Here is a 24,132-nt window from a genome sequence, read left to right on the forward strand (position 1 = left end):
TCAGGCTGAGCTGGGGCAGGCTTATCCTCTTGTTATGGTTACAGGCATTCCATAATATTACAGAGACTCTGAGTTCTCTAGGTGATGTGTGATTATTTAATACTCCAGTGTGATATCACTGAACAGGGTGTATGATATATTACACAAAGTATAAATGTCAAATAAAGATGAAAACTGAAAAACAGATACTTGAATTATAATCATAGTGAAAGTTGAAGAAGTACTGTATAAATGCTCTGAAAGTACAGTAAGTAAAAGGATAGAATTAATAGTCACATTGCTTCTGCTATTAAATTCTCACAGTCATACATTTTCATACATTTCCTCTATAATCACTGAATATCTAGCCCCAATACCCCTTATTCATTTAATGAATATCTCATGTCATATGTATATTAATTTCATATGTACATGCATAACTATATGAAAGTATGACAATGAGGATCTGCTGCACTGCTGCTTGTTGAAGATGTATGCAGTTGGTTCAGGTCAGATCTAGTTAATTGTAAGAATACATGAAAGTTTCTAAAATACAGACACAATAATATTGATACCGTCAGTCCCCTATTTGGTGTACAAAATGGTGTGACATCAAAGAGGTGAAATGCAAGAATAAAATAACCAATCGTCCTGTTGCACCTGACAAACCTCTTAATTTAAGAACGAACTTGCCAATGTGGCCCATGGATCCTAAAAACAAGTTACACATTCATGTGGCAAGCCACTGGAATGCACACAGTAGATTTTGTCCCCAGCTAAATATGTCTCCTTTGTGGCTTCTGAGGATATGCTAACATCTCCCTACAAAGCACTGTGAAACAAAAGTGGCAACAAATGAGGCCACTGGCACTCCACCCAAGCTTCATTGTGGTGAAACTGGGAGAAAGAAAGAGAGAGACAGTTACACCCAGTGAGGCTGTCCATCACCCTCTACCATCCAGCCAAATCCACAGAGGGCCCGTCACCATTTAGCATAACACATGGAAGACCATAATGAGCACATAGATGTACTTTTCGCTCTGTGGGAAGACAGCAGCACCAGAATGGGACCAATAAATATAGCAACGTTTGCCACAGAGCTTTACAAGTTGTTATTCTCAGCTAAGCTGCAGTAACCCTTTTCTTCACAGTCAGAGGAGCTATGGATTGATACATGAATTTTCATACAAACATCTCACTCACACAGACATCCACACACATTAACACACACATACACAAACTGGTTTTACTATCTTTCCACAGTGGTTTGTCTACACCCAACCTCACTCAGGATGCAAAGCAAATCTTTCAGCTTGTTTGTTTTATAAATGCGTCAAACATGATGTATGCTGTGGCATAATGGAAAGGAAGGAAAAGACATGCACTACCATGAGGAAGAAAAACCTGTGGAATATAATTATGATAAAGCCGGATCTGTTAGTGACCGTTATATAATATATATTAGTATGTCAATGACATTTTGGGTGATATAGATTTTGCCCCATTAATCCCCCTTACGCCCTTCACATAGGGACTCCTCCAACACTGTTGCAGGGAATTTTTCATTATGCCTTCACCCCCACAATTGGTTGCTGTTGTGTGCTAGAGTACGTAGTCAGAAGAAATTGGAAAATAGTAATGATAATTTGACATCATCAAACTAGCATTTTATCTTGCTCAGGTCAGGACAGAGCCAGAACATCTTCGAGAACACTGAACTCAATGTGGGAGTATACCCTGACATTTTGTTTTGGTTTATTTGTTATATACTTGTTGAATGTTAAAAGGGAAAGAAAAAAAACACTTAAAAATATAAATACACACACAGTAGTTTGATGGATCCCACAGTGAAGAGATTAATGATATAAAAAGGCACTTTGAGTTTTTGTGCTTTCATTAAAGACACTGTTTACGGCTTCAAATGACCAAATTAATGTGTTTGAAAAGTGAGAACAATATAGAAAAAGATGTAGAAATTTGGTTCTAGTAAACAGTGGACATTAGAGCTGCACTAGTTTACAAAGTAATAGCAATACGCATATACAGCTGCCACAACTTAAATTCTTTTCTGCATAAATATGAAACATAAAAGGTCTCTAGAGGTCCAGAAAGCTATCCACTTCTGCTCAAGTCAAATGGATACAGGCACTTGGCTTTGCTGAAACACATTCCAGAGTGTCACTGATTAAAACATTCTTGGATTTCACTTGAAGGCTGTTGTCCTGATCCCATATGGATGGAATGATAATTTCTCGGTTGGCCAAAGTGTTATTTTGTTTAAACTCCCAGTGCTGAAGAATTGACCTGAGTGGAGCTGCTGTGCTGAGCATTTCCTGACGTTTTTTTCCTGCTGGGCTCTCAGCTCTCCTGGAAGCTGAGCATAGTGTTTCCTCTGGCTCACTTTGCACATTGGTTGGACAGCTGGGATCACCACACACACACACACACACACACACAAACACACACCTCCTTCTGACATTCTTAGATTTTTATTTTGGACTCTTTGTAACCTTAGTACTAATTTTAGTATGTTTAGTTTTTAATAGAGGAAGCAGATGGGATAAAGTAAAACAAGAAAGAAGTTGTTCTCAAATAAGTACATTTGCATAATCATTTTAGTACCATTCAGGTGGATGAAGCCAAAAAATGCTGCAAAGGTGATATGGAACTTGACACCCAGCCAAAAATTCTAAAAATGCTAGTGAGAATGCCAATGAAATAATGCCACCTGGTATTACTAGCTTTCTTTCATTAGTTGCAACATCCGGTTTAGATAATCAGTCTTTGAAGAAAGGTATCACAGTTTTACCTCAGCATCTACTGGAAGCCTCCCTACACAGTGTTTCAGCCAGATGCAAGATGCATACTAAGTATGACTTCAGTTACATGAATATGGAAAAGCTGTTTCAAATACCTTGAACATCTTTCCCATTCAAAATTCACCCTCAAGCATGTATAATAACCTCCACCCTATTGGGAAGGCTTTCCACTCCATTTTGGAGCATCGCTATGGGGATTTGCTCATTCAGTCACTGATGTTTCGCGAGAAGGCCTGGGGCGCAGTTTCAATCCATGTGAAGCGGTTTTGTGAAGGTAACTCACGTTTTTCCAATTCAGTCTTTGCAAATCATTTCACCTTATACCTTGCTTTGTGCACTGGGTCTTACTGGAACATTTTTGGGCCCCGTAGAAGGGAAAAGTATACAAAGTATACAAAGCTACAGTATACAAAGACAATCTGTACAATTACATGATTCCAACTTTGTAGCAAGTGTTTGCAGAAGAACCACATATGGGTCTAATGGTCAGTCATCAGTGTCCACACATTTTTGGCTGTATATATTTTGTATATATACAAAATATATACCCTACACAAGCTTCCTGAAGATACTGTTTGAAATATCTTTACAAAAATACACATGCAGCCCCACATACTGCAATGTAACAACATTCAAGTCCACCCACCCATGGTGTTGGCATAATTTAGTGTTGACAGTAGAAACAAGGGCATCTATTGAAAGAATCACCCTGCTCCCCAAAACCACATGTTCATAGTTAGCCGGCATGTGGAGAAGGGCAGCCTCACTTCTGCTTTGTATTAGCAGAGATACAGCACATGAGAAAAGGTTATTTAAAAAAAAAAAAAAAAAAAAAAAAAAAAAAAAAAGCAAACATCACAGATGATTCAACTGACTCAATGATACAAATCAGTTGATTGCTCAAACTTTCTAGCAATGAAAGAAAGTGTTTTTTACAGACCAAGAAGACATAATTAAAAAATATATATATATTTTTTCTTCCCCCTCACAATCAGGTCAAAGGTTAAGTTTAAATTTTCAATTTTATGATCAAACAAACAAATCACTTGCATCCGGAATGCCAGCAGATAAAAACACAGCGAACACATAATTCACATGGCGTATCTGTAATTATAGCAGTTCGACCGCAGCCCCTCCAGTGGTAGAAGCGATAAATCAGCACATGGAACTCCTCAGAGTGCTGAGGACAGTCATATTGTACACAGACACATAGATGGAAGCGGAAAGACCTTGTAGGCGGGATCACAGAGGACAATACAGCATTGGCCTTACAAAGACAGGAAGCTTTAATTGACTGAGGCTGCATCTGGGCCTCTGTATAATAGAATCAGTGAAGCTTTGGGGTTGAATAGAGGATAGTGCCCCAGAATAAGGCACTGGATAAACCAACTACAAAGACAGTCCACTACATATACGCACAGGGAATAAACAGGCTTTAGTTCTAACCCTGACATGTTTGTCAATTACACAGGAGATGATTCACTTCAAGTGAGCTGTGTCTATTGAAACTGGAGTCGTTCTATGGCTGGAGGGAGAATGCAGGAGGGAGGGAGAGCTGGTGGATAGTGAGGACTTCTTACCTAAATGACCAGATATTGTATATTAAATAATTTGCTTGTTGCACACAACATAGTGCATAACAAACATGTGAACAAAGGAATTCAAACATTGCTTGACAGGATGCTGTGGAGTCAGTGATATTTGGAGAAAACCACTCAGGCATCCTCTCATCCTGCCAATTTCCGATAAAAATAGAATTCACATTACATATCTGGACAGGCTGACAACTCTACTAGTCCTTGCTCTATTGGCTAAAACAAAAGTGTTTCTCCTTTTTGATTAACTTAAGAGCAGCTTTAAGTTTATATGGGGTGTTGCACTATGAGTAAATTTGGAACATTTGCAACTGATATTGGAGAAGTATTTGATGCTCTGGTTTCCTAGAAAAGTAGGAGTCAAAGCAACTGAAACCCATCACTGCTAAATATGTTTCTTATTTAGCAGAAAGGGGAAGGGTGAGTCACAAATAATACTAGAGGCCTTTCTGTCATGGATTTTTTTTACACCTACGCATTTTTTCTCAACAAATCGAAGATTGATACCGCGTCAATTACCGAAGTCTATCGGATAATGAGTTCAATTAACAAAGAAAGGCAAGCCATATAAAAGATAGATGAGGGGCAAATGAGTGGCGCATGAATTTCACAATCTGGAAAGCCTGCAAGCTTCATGGCAGCAACTCCACCCAAGCCAACTCAAACACATACAATATTCATAGGGATTTTAGGAAACAAGAAAAAGATCAGAGAATTGAATATGAATTGAAAATTCTCTTCATATCACCAGCAGCAAGGGAGGGTGATGGCTAATACTTGCGTCCTCCAAGAAACATGCAGCCTGCAAACCTTTTTTCTTTTCAACCTGCTTCCTAAAGTAGGTAAATTTTAGAGCTAGTATTACTCGAGTATCCTTTTGAAATATGTATTTCCTTGAGCTTCATTTGGGCTTTCTGACATTTTACTTTTTCTTTAGAACTAGTAAAAAGTGCCATTAGTTAGGTTATTAATCCTTAGAGATTTTCCTGATCTTTAGTACAGATGACTTTTCATGTGTTTGCACAGTTTGTAAGTCACGTCTATGAAATGATTCAATATAGATATATATACACACACAATATATATATATAAACTGAATCTCTTCCATTTTGTCCTCACTGAAAGGAAAAGAGGAAACTAAGCCATCTGGTCTTGATATAACTGGACTGGGGAAATGGTATCTGTCCCACTAGAGTGTTGGTATTTAACACTGAGAAAAGAGCATTAGTCTGTAGGCCCAATGCCGACCCAGGATTTTCAGAGGATGCATGTGCTCAAAAGGTCCAACACCACACTGCTTAGTAAAACTATAATAAACACCACAGCTGGACCATTACCTACAGCTCATAAATCTTTACTCTTCATGTCTCATGACACAGGTATAATGTGAGGCCTTTGCAATACAATCCAATTATGTATTTTAGTGAATTGCTTTTTCAGTCAGAGATTTTGCCACTATGTACAATAAAGTAAGTATTTGCACCCTTGGCAAGACTTTTATACACACACTATACCTATGTTTTTACATTTGTGGCTCTTAAGGACACAAACAAAATCATTGTACTATGACAAAGGGCGGATATCCTGCTAACAGCAAGCATGTCCAGAGATGCACTCTGACTTCATCCTGTGTGACATGAAACTTCCACTAGAGGGCACCTCAAAAGATTTAACACAGTGGTTCTCAGAGAGCCACTACATCACCTTAAGGGGCCTTTACATAATTTGACTGAAACAGTCTCCCTCCAACACGCCCGAATGACCGAATATATAATGCCTCAGGTTGTTGGCAAGTTATTCTAAACCAAATCTAAATCCAGATCAGTTGTGTTTAAATCACTTTAGCCAACTTGCGTCAGAAACTAAATGTGAATTTATGGCAATTTGATCCTGTCAATATTAAATACGCTATTAACTGGTCATAGAGAGCACTGTACAAACTTCAACAAACATTTAACATTTGATGCTGTGCGCGCGCACACACACAGCCAGATAATGAAGCAAACAGGATGTTCCATATCAAATTTATTGCTGACATGCATGTAGAGATTTTATAAAGTACAAAAATATGTCATTTATACAAATTTGTTTTATCTGTACAATTACCCAGTTTCTTCTGTGACATCTATCCAAACAAGCAGCTTACAACACCGAACATTTAGGCTGATAACTAATTTCACCATCATCTCATTTTACACCATTTTCCAGTTAGCGGACATGTTTATACGACAGGACAAAAAACAAATGGGAAGAAGAAAAAAAAAAAAAAAACAAACAAAAAAACCCTCTAAATTTAAAAAAAAAAATATTTAAAATAAATCCTCCTAATTTAGCGCTGCAGAGATGAATCTTCTGTGGTTTTTTTTAGTGTATTTTTAACTGGATTACAAATGCAATTTATTTTTTAAAACACCTAGAGCCACACCCAAATATTCTGGCAACCTAAATGTAGAGATCATGTGGCACATCCTGCAAGTCCAAGTCATGCATTACTTAAAATATAAAGCAATATAGCTGAACAACATAAATGTGTCATGCTGCAAATACACACCTTGGCCTTGTGATGCCAAGGGGGCTACAAGAAGAAAAAAGAAACAGGGGGGGCCCAAAATGCAGGGAGCGGGTTCTGTTAAGTCACGTACATGGGGCATTCACCAACAGTTATGGTCCAAGTTAAGGTACCGACTACAGAACCACTCCAGCAAGTCACATTTTAAACCCACAGATCTGTGGTACGTTGATGGAGCTGGGGGTCACTAAACTGCTTTTCTTCAAGGAATTAAAGATGCATTGACAATTTAGTTTTAGTAGGGGCTTAAACATGCCCTTTAACTGCCACCCACAGAACTCTCACCCAGAGAAGCCATCTACAATACTGCAATATATTAAAAAAATATTCACATTGAAGTGGGAGCACACTAATGCTTTCAATAGTGGCAGGCAACATTACTCTGTTAAATACTCCTCATGTCAATGCCTTGGTGTAACTCTACACTCACATAGCTACATCAGGATAATGTTTGCACACTGGCCGCTTGAGCGTGTTGTATTAAACTTGCAGGATAAACTCTAGATAATTCCTTATTGTCATAATGTGCTTTAATTTCATTTATCTAAAAAATAGAGCTATGCAAAATCAGTCTTGTTATTAATGTAGCTTAATAAACCATCAGGATTGTGGCAACATTTACTCAACAGACAAAAGAAAGGGTTATTTAAAACAAAACAAGGGAAGAAGCTGTAACTGGGGATTATTGGGCAAATAAAAGATCACAGCACTACTTTAGAACTGGATTATGTGATGATCTCATGATACTTCACACCTTACAAGGATAGGGGCAGTGTTCAAAATAATAAATGGAAGGCAAGACTATTTGTACACAGTGAATAAATAAAATTGAACACTCCAAAAAAAAAAAAAAAGAAACCCAAGCAAAGTTAAACAGTTTCACTCATGCATTCTGTCGAATTATTTTGCTCTTTAAAAGACAGAGAATACAAACAAAAAGCAAAACAACCTGCCTTTGAGAAGCTCAGAGGCCTACAAGGCTGGATTATATTTTCCCCCTAACATGAGCGAACCAGAAAGGCCTTCACAAGTCATGGGTAGAGAGGATGATGCAAAGACAAACACCTGTTTAATAAAATAAACAAGACCACCAAAAGGTACAAAATCACCACTCACCGATGAAGTCTGAATCTAAGGCAAGATATTCTGTGGCAATGATTTATACAAGTAGCTTAGATTGGGTTGGTGAACAGTCAAGATTGTAAATATTTATATCCTATGACTTTCTCAAAGGTGATTATGAAAACAAAAATATGATCAATGTATCAGGAGAACTGCACTCAATCTTTATATACATGATGAATGAAGACAATGGCACTAAAAGTGAATGATGGGTATTAGGGTACGTTACATGCCTAGGTTTTAATGGCCAGTTCCCAATACAATGACCAGAAGGGCAGCCAAGGTTTTGGCTTAATATGGTGTGGCAGAAAAGGAGTGCTGGCTTGCTTTCAAAGGGGCAGCTCAAGATGTTGGCTGTTGGTCACCACAGGGGTGGGGAAGAGATTAAAGCCTACCCTTTTGGAGCTTAATGGGGCTTAAACTTCCGCATGATTGCAGCCTCAGCCATCCTTCTTCTGACAGCTTTATAACATCTCTGGTTGCTCTACGATCTCAGGTAATGATAAGCAACCATTAGAATAAAACTTAGCAGGCATGTGATTTAAATTTCAGGAATCCCTGTTTATGACAACTTTGTATTTGGACAGAGTTGTGTTTATTTATTTAAAAAAAACAAACACAATGAAAAGACGAAAAGAAAAAGCTTTGGGACCACTGCAGACTGCACCTTTAGCTGATAAGGGAAGAATATCGTACCTCACAAGGCAGCAAGTTGCAAAGCAGCTCTGGGGACTATTCTTGGCATCTAGAATAAGAGCTGCACATGGCTAGCTGCTTGGGAATGCTTCATCAAGCAGGGAAGGCCTACAGAGTCCTTGTGTGTTACAGAATAATTTAAGAAGTACTGAGACAAACAAAAATAAGGTTGGGTTCTTAAAATGCTACCTTTCTAACAGGAGAGGAGAGCCAAGCTTATTCAGATTATGGAGATAAATGTATCGCTGGTTTTGACATGGCAGAATGCTGAAATAATAATAATAATAATAATAATAATAATAATAATAATGCTCTTCACCTGTGCTTGTGGTCATATCCCCACATTTGGATACCTGTTTTTCAAAACCTTTTAGAGCACAGTTCTAAACGGACTGAGAGACAGAAACAGAGATGTTAAGAGGTAGATTAGCAATTGTGGATGCAGATGAAGCCCAGTATGGATGGGTGTTGTTGACTGAAGGACAGAGGAACACATGAAGGGACGACAACTGGGGTCAGGTGATCTGAACTGTTCCACTTGGAAAGTGCTGAGAGTAGAAAAGGAGAATGAGAGGTGTGTGTAATGTGTGCACGTGTACGCACCCATTTGCTACATGATTCAGTTCTGGTATTGCTGCTAATGTCTGTATGGCAGAGTGAGAGGGAGGGGGTTACGGTAGGGGCTCAGAACCTGTTCGTCTTGTGCGTTGCTCAAACCAGAGTCACCTTCTTTAACCAGCGAGAGAGGCAGATGAGATATAACTGTCCAACATGCTGCATCTCCTCACCCAAATGCTCTTCAAAAAGCAACCACACGAACACGTGCAACCGGCTGCATGGCACAGCTTGTGCACCGTGATCCTCTACTTTCTGAGATAGCGCTGGGCCAGTAAGGCTGCGTCCAGAGGGCTGACAGGCTGAGCATCGTGACCCAAGCGCCTCACTGGTGGCACACTGCCAAACTGCCTCTTGGTCAGGAAGCTCTTGGCCTCATGGATAGTGTTCTTCTCCTCAGCTAGCAGCAGCTGCTGGCGCATGTAGTTCTCAAACTCGTACTGAGACGACTCTTCCGTTACCTTCACCTAAGGAACACAGAGAGACTAAGATTAAGTGACAGTGAAGTTTATTCACAGATCCCAGCATTTGCAATACTTTACAGAATGATTTGACACCTAAGCAGCCATCAAGGCACTGACCTCCTGCAGATGCTCGGGTTGGTTCAGCTGGTCATCGATGTCCGGTACTACCTGCAGCGGGCCGCTCATAGATGATACAGAATGCCTATTAAACATGTCCAAAGAAGCAAAGGATATATTTTGTTGCTTTTGATAGGCACAGGGATAAACATTTTGCAGTTAAGAAGTAGTTACTGAATCTTGGAGCCTTTTTGTCAAAATTTCCTGAAAATCAGGAAAAAATTAAATCTCAAGAATGGATTCCTCCTAGTAGCAATTTGTCTTATTTCTTCCTATTACCGTGATTCATGTTAAAGACACACACCAGCTGCCTTTTCCTTGACATCATGTGCACGTGGTAAAAACACAGCTGAGTCACTGGTCACTGGCTAAACTGAATCAGTGGGTGGAGGTGGTGGAGGGGGGTTGGCCACTAACAGAAAGGCACTTATTTATTTGCTGGTAGAAGCTATATAGGTGTGTGCATTTTGGCCTTCACAGCTTGAAACACAATAAGGGAGCCCATTAAATCCTGAGGGTTGAGCATGAATTTATGAAGCCTGCTGTCTTTATGCCCTCATAAAAGGCTAAATAAAGCTGATATGAATGAACATGTTTCACGTAGTTAATTGAAAAGCTTGAACTGCACAATAGTTAAAAAGATCCATTGCTTTTATTTTCATTGTCTGGAACTGATCTTTATTGGATGTGAAATGGGTTTGAAGGAGTCTTACTCAACACTGAATCTGTAATTCCTAGGGTCTGAGAATTCAGGAAACAAAATAAACCTACAGAAAACAATAAACTAATAATGCAGAACCTTGGGGAAAGTGTTGTGTATTACTCAGTAGTCTAGACCTCACTAATGCCGGACAGATGAGCAAAATAGTTTAAGGACCGGACAGACCAAGCCATAAAAACAATCAAAAAGAAAGAGCTTTTATTCAAGATTACGCTTTTGATAATACTTTCTTCAAAGCTATTAGAGCTGCTGTTTAATAAAGGCACTGTAAAAGGAGAGGATGTCAGCAGGGAACATGGCAGCTAGGAGACAGAATCGTGAAACTCACCAGGAGGCAATAATGCCACTGAGAGACTCGAGCACCTCTGACGCAGTCAGCCTCTGTTGGGGATCTAGCACCAACAGCTTACGAATCAAACACACTGTGCTTTCTGACACACGGCCATCCCTGCACCGGAGCAAATGCACATTAAAAACAAATTAAACTCAAACACACTAGACTGAATATATTTGGCTTTATTATCGAACCATTTTGATAGAGTCTACTGGCTGAAATGTGTTTAGGACAAATGTGTATAAAACTAATTTATTTATTTCCAAATACAGATTCAAAAAGTCATTAAATCGTTTCCATAAGCAGCCACTACATTAGACTTATGTGCAACTTCATTTGGATTACTGTTCAGACATAAATTTGTTCAGATTCACAGAGATCACATTTCCCCCCCTCAGTCTGATGTTTGACATGAACATCAATTTAAGCTTTTGATTTTATGCACTGTGCTGCTGCCTTAGAATTGGCAGGATATATAACTTCAAGACAGAGCAGATGTTATGGTGTTTTTATTATTGTGCTTTGTCAGTATGTTACGCATACTTTGTTTTGCCTGTGCAGAGATTTAAAAAAGGTCCTGTGGTTTTGAGATCAGTGGAACAGGAGATAAGGTGTGTGTGTGCGCATGTGTGTGTGCGTAGGACTCACTCTGGGATGGAGTACTCAGCAGCCTTGATCTTGCGAAAGAGCTCTTGAGGTATGCTGTCGTAAAAGGGGAACTGGCCATACAGCATGGTGAACAGCACTACACCGAGAGCCCACATGTCACTAGGCTTCCCACGGTATGGCCGACCTGCAACAGAGCATTTAACAAAAGGTTTATTATAGAGTTCACTACAAGGGACATTATGTGCTCTGGAAAAGTACCAAAGTCCTACACTCCACCTGCCAGGACTGCAATAAAGCGACCCTGCTCTCAATGCACAAAACCATATTAATGTTTTATACTACAAACCTCACCCCCTGCATATTGCTCTATTCCTCAACTGTGCATTCAAGACATGAGTCAGTGCAACAGTTATTAAAAATTTGTGTTGGTGTACTGCACATAATACCAAGAAATGACCACAAAAGTTACAACAGCAAGAAGGATGTCCTGTTCATGACCAGCAGAAAAGCATGAGTCACCACTAATGACAGCTCCAGCATAAATCACCATCGCCATATCCTGTACGCAAGACACATGTTTACACTAGAGCTTCCTGGTGTCTCTGCCTGCAATATACTGTACGCTCAGCTGTGCTTCTCTGCTCCATGCATGTAAAAAATAAATAAAACAATAGAAAGGAGACACACTAAACCAAAATAGGAGGAATAAAAGAAGCAAAAAGAAAGAAAATGGACAGCAAGAAAGAGAGGAGGAAGCAGGAGGAGTTTCCCCTCAGGATGACTCACTGCCATGACTCATTCAGGCACTGCTTCATTGTTTTTTAAGTCACGTTCTGCTGATCTACAAGTCCTTTGTTTTCACGTGAACAGAGAGGTAACAAACAAACGCTGAACCATTTACTCCAACTGACGATAGTACAGTAAATTGCATCTAATAAAACAGCAGCGAGATGTTGTGAGTGTTTAGCTGATGAACGTCACAGCTAAGAGGAACGCGGCGTCCTTGTAAAATTTCACCAAAAACCTATACAAACTAAAAGCTACTAAGCCACAAAACTGGATTCATTCTATTAAATTACAACAGTAATCGTCAAAGCAGGTCAGAGGTCTCGATGCTGCAATTTATTTAAGTGGTAGAAATCACAAAATAACTTAATGAAGAAACCAAATCATAGTAAATTTGATAGTTATTGGGAAGTTTGATTGGCCAATTGAATTAAATATGAAGACAGATCATATTATACAAACACTAATATAAATATGTACCCCTTCAATCTAATGACTAAAAAAATTGTTTTGATGATGAAAAGTTTCAGTAATAAAAAGCTCTATGGCTCTGTTAACTAGACTCATTTCCCTAACTGCTACAACAGGAGGTCATGGTATATCCATGTTCTATATGGGAAACACTTGATGCGAGGTGAGAAAACACCCTGCATGAGACACCAGTGCATTACAGTGCACACACATTTACCTACTCGCTCAAACACGCCTTCATATATATGGGCAAGGTAAAATATAAACATATAAAATATAAATATAAAATGCAAACTTAAGGACAGCACTTATTTATTGCTATATCGTATATGCTCATCTTCACTATGTATATATGCAGCGTCACAATACAGCGACAACTTACAGGAATGAACAAACAACCAGTGGCACACCATCCAGCCATAATCTATCTTGGAAAACCATAACCCTTAGCCATGTGGTCACTCCTGGCATGATTAGTGCATATGCGGGGAAGGTTTGATCACATCTTTAATGTGGAGTGCGATTTACTTGGGGTGCCGCCTTCTCGACTGTTTTGAGCAAGACAAATCTGTAGCTCTGTAACACAATGACACTATATAGCTTTTCACACTGGTGTCTATTGCTAATCATCTAGCCATAACATTGTAACATGGCACTGTTTCACACTGTACACTTCTGGCCACAGAATGTGTGATTAACACTGCAAAGCATTATTAAACCTGCTTCACAACCCCTGGTAAAAATGGTGCCAGCCCTGCATCTGCATTACATGTGAAGCGTCTCTCAAACACATTGAACTTCTTACCACTTAGGACGTCTGGGCTAATGTAGGCCGGGCTGCCTCTCTGGTCCTTCAGTAGATCCTCTTCACTCACTAAATGCTTGCCCAGGCAGAAGTTGGTGATTGTGATCCGGTGAGTCCTGCAACATCCACAGACACTTTATAAGCTCAGCTGCTGTACAGATTGCAAAGAGTCAGTGCTTAGATTTGGCTTTGTACTGCAATTTTTAAATGTGTTGTTCTGTCTACAGAACAAACTGAAATTGGAATAAGGAAACATGTATTCTACGCAAGCTGTCTTTTGAGGAAAAAGAGCAAGGTGTGTAGCACTGTTCCAGCTGGATGGACAGCTCATTTACAGGCCAGAAGATTTTTACTAACAGCTTGAAACCCTTTTTGTATGGTAATAAGTGGAATCAATTTTCATAAGCCACTAAAACGTGAATGGTAAAACATAAAACAGGACGAAGTATAAAGCCATAAAATGGGGAAGGAGGAAGAAAAAAAGAAGAAGAGGGGGATAAAAACTACTCATGTGCACACACGGAGCAATGCTACCCGCTGATGCTAGATGAGCACTCAGTGTATCTGTATGAACATGTTTGGTATTTGTGTCCGTGTCATCACGACTAAACTGACGTGGGTGGCAGAAATCCACAGTGCGAGTGAGGGAGAACTGCAATAGCCTGTCTTTATACAGAACAGAACTAAACATGCACACAGCACACACACAAGCAGCCCTTCGACAAACAAGTGAGTCAACCTGTGGCTTAGCATAAATACTCAGATGACTATCCTTCACCGTATCACTGTAGAGGGATGTGTTCGGTGACATTTCAAATTCATGCATGCAAAAAAGCTGTATGCACAAAAACCAGGGCACACCAATTTCAGCCGCAGGGAACGACTGTTCCAACAGAGACCTGTGTACAGCTTTCCCGTCGTAGCTTGTGATGGCAAAGCTTTATTCAGAACTCTGTTCCCACAGCCACATCCTCTTCCGTAGCTTCCCCAAATCTCTCTCACTTTCACACCCAGACTGTGACTAACATGCACGGAGCAACCCTGAAAAACACTTGCAGAAACATTTTCCTTGGATGCTACAACACCACTACAGCTGTACCATCTTCACTGTCATTATCTGTTCTGATGTTAAGTGCACAGTATGATTTTAATTCCAGGGCTTGGCGACTTTTTCCTTCACTCTGCGGCATGTTTGAGTGTCTTGAAGATGTCAATAAGAGTTTAAGGAAACTCAAAATCTCTATTTATTTCCTGTTAATCATCCTTCTTTTTGTGTTGGCAAGAAGGACAAATTGTAAGAACAAGAATATTTGTAATATTGTAAGAAATGTTTTGCACTATGTTTTGTTTTACACAGCGAGTTCTACACTAAATGGTGGTTAACAGAGTTAATAAACACAAGGTGATTCCTGGCAGCATGCATTATAAATGTATACAGCTCAACTTTTTTCATTATACATCCAGTTCTCTTAAAATAATCCTCACTGTCCACAGTTCCCCAACCAATCCTTCCCATATTTTTTCCCCTTGCTCTCTTTTTATTTAGGGCCAAACAAAATAGCGACAAAGTCAGGTTAACATGATAGACAGCTCTCGAGTTTATTTTTGTGAGAAAGACTAGTCCACTCAAAAGTCAATCAGGACACTTCCCTTTTTTCAATTATTACTACTATTTTTTTTGCATACTGATATCACCCTTTCCTCTGTCTGCAACAGCTGCACAGATGGGAAAAGAGCAAATATTTTTACGTGAAGAAATATTTGGCCTCCAGCTGAGAACCGACATGGTATTTTTACGCAATAAGAAATGCCTTCGCTGAAGAAACACGGAGCCAGGTTCCTATTTAATTCAAAGAAACAGACAAAACAAGGGTTTCATTGTCTAGACAACAATGTGTCTGTGCCTAATGTAAGCTGATTTAAAAAAGTTTAAACAAATACCTCTAACTATAGTGATGAAGCACAAGAGTAGACACACAGTAGAACTGTAGAAAACAATGGCTCTCACAAATCCCCCCAAAATCCTGCCATTTGCAAGGGGATTGAAATACTTAAAAGTTCACTCCAACAGTGTGGTCTCTTTGTATTAACAGCCCTAAGGACCCCCAGTGACAAGGCAAAGTGTGTGTGCTCAGCAGGACATGAGAGGGTGAAAGCAGCTGCTTGAGAAGTGTGAGTAAATGGACATCACAGTAGGAAGCCGTACCTCACACAGTGACCCCAAACATCACTTTTTAACCTCTTGTTTTAAAAAAGTCTACCACAGTGACAGACGTTTTTTTGTTGTTTTTTTTTTTTTTTTTAGAGATACATCAGTGGGCTTGTACTTCATTCATTCATATTAATATAGTCTTCATCCACCATCATCAGTTCTATTAAAGAAATGGGCGAACTATGATATTCAGATTGAAAACGTAAACATGATATTCTGAAGCACATCATTTGTCTTCTGAAAGAAAACCTTGCTACAATTTCATGGGGACCCATGAGGCTTGGTCTTGCTTCAAATTATTCTACAATCAGCTGCCATTAAATTAATTCGGTTTATCCATCAAAACACATTCAAATGGAAATGATTCTACCTGGTCAACTAAAATTTCTTTTACCTGAAATTTCAAAACCATCTTGAAGAATCTCTTTTGTGGCTCAGGCCGAATCAGAACAAGATCCAAGCCCATCTACTTTCAGGTTTGCTTTTGCGATCGACAGAAGGAACAGGTTGAAGAGATGAAAGGGTATGTGGAAAAACTTTAGAGGGGAGAGATGCGCCAGAGTGACGTGTGTGCGCTCATGTGTGTGACTCAGCTCTGAGTTATGGATTCTTTGGCAGCGTTCTGTATTGTCTCCAGCTGGGACAGAGTGTTCTGCTCTCCAGCTCCACTGAGTCAGGAAGAGTCACTTTAATCACCAAAGGAGACGTGAGAGCGCGTGCGTGTGTGTGAATAGAACGAAATGAATGGCACTTCATATGCTTCTACTGAGTGGTCTAGTTAATTTAACTTAATTCGGCATGTTGTTAAGAGCAACAAGTTCAATTAATTACAAATAATTTACTTTCAGTACAAAAACATTAAATTTATCTTTTGATGAAACTTACACACAGGGCCTGAAAATCAGGTCTGTTTATCCATGAAGAGCGAGAGTCACAACTGATCGGTTATAAGCTGACATTTAAGAAAGACACTTGTCAGGCTCACATGGTACAGCAAAGTGGGTTCCAAGTTTAGATCAGTACTGGGAGTTTCATTTGGTCTCAGTCTGGCCTTGTAATCACATGTGAATGTCATAGAATGGGCATTTTCAGTTTAAGTGTATACCATATTTCTTCAATATATAACCAAAAATCAGCACAGGACAGAACCTTCTAATCAAGTTCCTGCACTTATTCAGTAGAAAAGAGAAATGAAATTTAAAATAAAAAATAAGAACTCAAACTACTCAGTGTCCGGAAAAGCCTTTGGCATCAAAATGTTTGAATTCTGTAAGGTTTATTTCACAGAACACCCATGTGTGGTTTCCCTACTACTCCTTCCCTCTTCCAGAGAACACCTCACAGGCATGTCACAAACTGCCTTATCTTCACTGGAATACACTCCTAACCACATGACTAATGCAAGCCTTTATTCTCTTGAGCTAGGAGCAAGGCTTCACGCTGCTGAATAAGCATCTGCTGCAGGTCGGTCCAAAGGCCAAAACCTTTCAGCTGCACAAAGAAGGTAATAAGAGAAAGGAATCAGCAGGGAAGTCTTACCTTTTGTTAAGCACCATGTTTCCAAGCTTCAAGTCTCGGTGCACAATGTTCTTCTGCAGACAGAAACAAGTAAAACAAATAAGAAATATTTATACGGATAACACTTTAATTGTGGTAATGCAAAACGACAAAGCAGCTACTGCTCACCTTGTGCAGAGCCTCAACCACTCGAACTACATCACAGAAGATGACGATGGCCTCACGCTCACTGAGTCTCTTCTCCTTGATGACGTAGTGTTGCAGGTTGATGAGGTCCACTGTTTTGTCACTGAAGTCGTGAGCACACAGGCAGTCCAGCACTAGACAGATCCGCTTCTTCATCCTGCGTGTTCTACTGGCCTCCATATCCTCCACAACCTCACAGGAGCGATCCTGACAACCAAACAGAAGGTCCCAGTAACTCAAAATGCTTAAATTCTTCTTATTTTAACAAACAAAAAAGTCATTTAAGCCACAAATCATTTTCAAATTTCAGAGAAGAGGTTTTCTTGCAGTAGTAAATACTACCACTGAAAAGGCCATCAAACCAAAGGATCATGCTACAGACCAGGTAGAGTTGGGTATAAACAAGCAAATAATGGAGGAAATTGAGCCAATAGTTCTGCCATGAAATATTAAACAAGAGTCTTATGGTTTTCTGTAGACAACTAAATATGAAATGCATGACATATGCTGTTGTAAGGGCTTCACAATTTGTTTCATGCAAGCAAAACCGTTTCAGATGTGGTCACAGAAGCAAAAAAAGATCTGTCTTAAATTTGGCAAGTGGTTACTGACATCAACAAATGACTGAATGAGGAGTTTCAGCATGTTGGCTGCTGCACAGCTAATGTGAGTAATGCAACATAATTTCATGTTTTTTTGTGTGTTTTCATATCACTTTAATTCGATACTTCTAATAGGAGGTCAGTGGTGAAACACCGATGCATTCGACTCTCCAGCAGCAGAAATATACCACAGTTTTAATCCTGAGTAAGGTACAGAACTCCATGCACAAGCTCAGGATGTCATTTAACCCACTGCTGTTGGGTTCACGAAGAACATCACACACAGCTAGGTTTGGCTGGATAATTTAGTTCTGTATGGTTGTGTAATGATTGTTTGCCAAATTTAGTAAAACACCAGGATTAATAAAATGTGAAAGTGCAAAAATTCATATCTATTTCATAGCTGCTGTTTGGTATGCTTGAGTTTTAATATAATAATATACATTACCTCACAACACAAATTTGTGGAAGTGGGGGGTTGAACATCCCTACTCTAGTAATCTAAACGGTTGACATATGGCTGGACATTGATTGGGCTGAGGACATGAATGGGCTGAGGAAAGGCTGGCTCTGCAGACCTAGAGGTCAGGCATAGATTATAGGCCCAGTGGACAGGAATTATATTAACTTAATCAATAGTGTATGAATGGCACCCGCAGCTAAGCAGGACATCGGAGAAGCTGTGCTATGCTGGAAGAAGAGTAGCAGAGGCAATGGCAACAATGCTGATGAGTGAGTGGGAAAAGAATGCCTGGTTTAAACAGAAACTAAACTAACTGATGAGTCATTAAGTGCTGTGGAGAGAAATGTTCCTGTCAATGTAGTGTTTACATTACAAATAACACTGGTGGAGCCTGAACAGGACTTTATTGAACAAACCAATTCCAATCTTAACAGCTGCAAAAAGGAAAATTTGATATAAGGACTAACAAACAGATTCCCAATAAAGCTTTACCATAAAAGAAAAAAAATAACTGCAGGTATGTGCCTTGCATTTGTTTTGACTATACCTGAAAAAGGCCATGGTGATGCACCACTCCATCCTGATTGTGCAGGAGAGACAGCAGCGAGTATTCTGTGTGCAGCAGCATCTTGCCTTGCCTTTCCTCCTGCGTCTCTCCAGACGAGTCTACACGCTCCTCCAGGGTCAAAATCTAAGTACGGGTCAGAGCACAGAGGTCATGACCTCAATAGATCATATTGTGAAGCATCCACAGGTTCTCAACACCCTTATCAGCAAAGTTGTGAAATCTTGACAGTGATCAAGACAGACTGATGAAATCTTTCGTCACGACACTAGGTTAGCATGGACAATATCTAAGAGATACAAGGCTCTTGGGAGAATAATGGGGTTAAAAGGTTCACGTAGGGCAGTCACTCTACAGGCTTCTTGACTCGTTATCTAATAGCACCCCATAAAGTAAGTGCTGGTAATGGTCAAATCTCAACTTTAGATAAGGCAAGTCTCTTGTAGAAGGTCATAAATTAGGTCTACTTAGAAGGTCACAATGTTCATGCAAAAGCACTGGTATCTCTTACGGAATCTCACCCGTAAGCATTAAATACAGGAGGAAGATACGTGTTAAAATTATTAGTTAAACTCACTTTTAGCTGGTAGAAATCATCTGTTCCGTCTTTCCTGGCCAGACACTGCACGATGCTCTGCACAGGAGAGTTTCCCAGCCGAGGCCCTGTTAGTGAGAGGTGATTGAACAGCTGGTGTTGGACCATAAGGTACAGTTGGTACAGTGTTCTGCAATTTCTGCACGACCCAAATGTAACCTTAAATGCCACTTCTTACAAGGCATATTAAAATGCTGCTATTTTTAATACATATTAATATTCATCTTGCTATGCATGTAAATCCTATTGTAAAAGAACATATTGCTCGACTTAGAACTGAAGTTTCACATGTTCACATGAAAAACTCCTGTCATTTTTTTTTTTTAATTATTCTAAATGAAGCACTTTTTAAAATCACGTTGACCTTCACAAACGCACAGATGTGAAACTAAACTGTTCACCTAGAACTCTCAGGTCTCTTACCCAAGACAAAGGGTCCGGCTCTCTTAGCATTGTTGCCAGATATCCCAGGACAAAGAAGCTTGCTTGCCCTGCCAGAGGACTCCCCTGCTCCTCTCTCTGCAACACGGCGTCTAGACATTCTGCTGATCTTTAAAGGACAAATGAAGCAGATATGGGAAAGAAAAAAAAATTATTCATAAACGGATTTCTACATGTATACAAAAACAAGCAAATGTCCGTTTAAAATTAACAAATCACACTATAATAATTATCAGCAGGTCCAGAGTAGAGACAGCAAGCACCTACGGAATAGTGTCGTAAGCAGAACTGACAGAGTGAACCTGGCTCACCACATTCCAAATCAGTAAGAAAACATTCAGTACAGTGTTACTGAGGACTTCCAGTAGACTGGCAGCAAAGGGTGAGTCACCAACAGGAAAAAAAGAAGACATTTATGTGGGGGATGGGATCTGGCTTCAGTGAGAGATAACCCCTCCCCACCACTTTACGACAATCACAAGATCTGCCAACAACGGTGGCCCTGAATGAATGGCAGGCCATCACAGGTCCATTTGCATCAACAGAGAATGGCTGCTGGGGTGAAATCTCCTGAGGAGACTGCAGCACAACAATGGGAATAAATGCATGAGTTCTACTGTGGACATTTAAATTTTAGTGAGACTGCATGAAAAAATGAATGAGTTTTGAACACCAGCATGCACAGGCCAACGAAGAAGAAAAAAAAAAAACTATGGATTTATTATGGATTGCTGATTTAATGCACCCTTTTCTGCTCATCCCACTCATTCTTAATTTGTGAAGTGTATCGACAAACACGAGCGGTTCAAAATTCAAACGAGATTGCAACTTTGGCGTTGGTCAAGCACGTTCAATTTCACAAACATTTCCAAACTGGATTACTATAGGATTAAGGCAGTCTTAAACAAGTGTAAAAATCCAGGGTTATATACTGTATAGCAGGGAAGTTTGTCTATTTGTCTTGTCGAGAAACTGGTTTCTATAATTTGCTGAAACTCTCTCCCTAGTTCCTGTAAGAAGGAAGTGAATGCCTAATATTAAAGTGTGACTCACAAGCTTAACTGCATGGTTCGCTCTTTCCAAAGACTAGCTAAAAATGTAACATAAAAAAATCTGACTTTTGTCCATTAAAGTCAAATCTCAAATCAATTCATTACAAAATAGGACAAGCAACATAACAGAGACAGACTCAGGCTATTAGCCTAAGTGAATTCAAATGAACTGACACCACATTTTAAATTAAGTCATACCACAGCGCTGTATTCTCAAATATGGCCCATTTTAAATAATAGCACCTGGCAACAGTACAGGCTGTAAATCAAATCACATGATATATAAATGCTCAAAGGGAAAGCAAACAAACAACAAAATCTAATAAAAGGCTAATAAATGGAAAATCATCATACAAAATAAATAAACTATTAAAGTTCTTTAACATTATGAAAGGAGCCGTGGGTATCTGTGTTTTGTAAGTTTTCTGCCATATAGGTAAGTATTTAGGACAAAGGACTTTAGACTTTATGGTTCATAGTAAAACTTATTTATTTAAAGATTAGAGGAAATAAGAGTTTGGTGACATGCCTCTGCTGTAATGTAAGCAATAACAGGAACTAACTTGTCTCACAATAGTTAAACCGCTTTAAATGGTTAAAAGTACATGCTGCTCATTAATAAACTAAACATTGTTGTTACTGTAAATACTGTGGTACAAGCAGAATAAAACAGACACACTATTATAGCAAAATAATCAAGTTCATTTCAGGGAAAATCAAAAGCACTCAGTGGTGGATGTTTTTCTATAACATCTGGCTTTATTCCTTACTGAATATTCAGTGAATAACTGGGTATTCAGGGTATAATGTATATTTAAGGTTTGTTTTTTTTATACCTCTAAAGAAGAGGCATGAGAAAAAAAAAAAACCCTTAAAGCCAGTCCTCAGCACCGTACACAGCTCATATGGGAGTAGGAGTAGGAGTTCAGTTGGCTGCTATTGTACATAAATTGACAGCTTCATCATCACGGATGCCCGTCTAGCTCCAGACTGCTGACAATGCGACAGACATGGTCACATGGTCATCACCCGTCGATATCTTTTAAATGGACAGTTTTGCACAATGAAACCATGTCCACGCGTTATCTCGCAGGGTTTGGACGTTTTTTGTTTTTTTTTGTACTTCACGTATGCAAACAACGTAGGTTACAATCAAGTCCAAAGAGAATGTATACTTTAAACGTTTGGATTAGAGATAATCTTGCGGTTTAATAGTCTAAAGCGTTAGTTTATATGGGAAGTGATGTCACCGGTGTGTGCGTGTGTACACCGCTTTGTAAACACATGCCAGTCTCATTATCCAGGGAGCTAAATTTAAAGCCACGACTTTCAGCCATATGTGTGAAATCACAGCACCACAATTTACCAACGGATCTGCGCTCGTTCTTTAAAAAAAAAAAAAGTTGAATACCTTTTTTGTAAAGTTTTTACCGAAAGAAAAACAAAAGCACCAGAGCATTGAATACAAGACCAGGCTCCAGCATCAAAGACCTCAGCAACAAACTTAACGTAAATTGGTGTTTAATAAGAATGAATTAGAAGACATCTTACAGTCTTTACTATCACTCGGTCAAGTCCCCTGTTGTGCAAAGACTCTAATGATGGTCACTGGACGCGTTAACACACACACACACACACACACACAGATTAGGAGCAGCTCGGTCACAGGAAAAAAGGAACAGCTCAATCTGCCGCTCACTTCATTACACTGATCTCACCGAATTCGATTCAGATTTGAGAAGCTAGTCAAATGTTAGCTTTAGTGTCCATGTGAAACCGTCCAGTTAATGTAGGGGAGGATGCAGTTTGTTGTGAAATAAGTGAAATATAGTGAAATAAACTGTCTTTGGTGTATACTAGCCACACAGCTAACATTTCCAGCTGATACTTTTACGGCTAACTTAAACGAAGCTGTTACTCGAGGACAAAGCTAATATCTTAATAGCTCCTGCTATTACACTGTTAATAAACAATGTTATTTTTGAAAACTAAATGAACTACATTCTAGCCGGACGCGACGAATTAGATATTCGTGTAGCTTTATAGCTAACCAGCGAGTGTTATATCGGCTCTTTAACGCAAAGCTCGGTCCACTGACTCAAGGGCCATTTAATAACTCACCTCTAGCTAAAACCGGGGGATATCCTGTGTTGTCTACACAAACGCCGACATCTTTATCCAAATCTTTTCCGAGGAGCGCTGCACTGACAGTTCCTCCACACCACAAAAAGTCTGTCTTTCAAAATGCACGTTTTTTTTTTCTTTCTTCACAGCATTACCGAAACTGGTAATCAGGAAAAGCCTTCTTGGGACTGCTGATCACATCTTTCCATAACAGCACCACCTGACAACGGAAATGACGCACGAAGGATAAGCGACAGTGCAGCTCAGCCAATAAAGGCGGAAATCCCGCCTCTGCTTAGTGCAGCCAATTACATGCCTTGTCTTGCAGAAAAAATAAAAACACATTCTTCTCAACACGCTAGTTGAATATTTCTTAAAGATTATACTCTTCAAACATCAGGGTTAGGATATAAAAAGCTAAATAATTTGTCTATCTGGACAAGACTCTCTCTGCTATGTGATTTCATTTAAGAAATTAACAGATTATATTAGCATAGTTGTTAATTATTACATAAAAAAAATTAAAAACACATACATATATACACACACACACACACACACACACACATATATATATATATATATATATATATATATATATATATATATATATATATATATATATACATACATATATATGTATATATGTATATATACATATATATGTATGTA

The 24,132-nt window shown here is 39.2% G+C and overlaps 1 protein-coding gene across 1 annotated transcript; it reads right to left on the minus strand.

The window, feature by feature from the left end:
* Window positions 1-6,694: 6,694 nt before the first annotated feature.
* On the minus strand, window positions 6,695-23,701 carry stk40 (serine/threonine kinase 40). The gene is made up of 11 exons (XM_060869983.1): window positions 23,458-23,701; window positions 20,267-20,393; window positions 19,826-19,911; window positions 19,231-19,374; window positions 17,601-17,825; window positions 17,454-17,506; window positions 13,703-13,818; window positions 11,680-11,824; window positions 11,026-11,145; window positions 9,977-10,061; window positions 6,695-9,862 (listed from the first exon to the last, which is right to left on the minus strand). Exons 2-11 carry the CDS (start codon window positions 20,382-20,384, stop codon window positions 9,644-9,646), a joined length of 1,311 nt encoding a protein of 436 aa, XP_060725966.1. The 5' UTR covers window positions 20,385-20,393; window positions 23,458-23,701; the 3' UTR covers window positions 6,695-9,643.
* Window positions 23,702-24,132: the final 431 nt, after the last annotated feature.

Source organism: Tachysurus vachellii, chromosome 5 (genome assembly GCF_030014155.1).
Source record: "Tachysurus vachellii isolate PV-2020 chromosome 5, HZAU_Pvac_v1, whole genome shotgun sequence".
Lineage (NCBI taxonomy): Eukaryota > Metazoa > Chordata > Actinopteri > Siluriformes > Bagridae > Tachysurus > Tachysurus vachellii.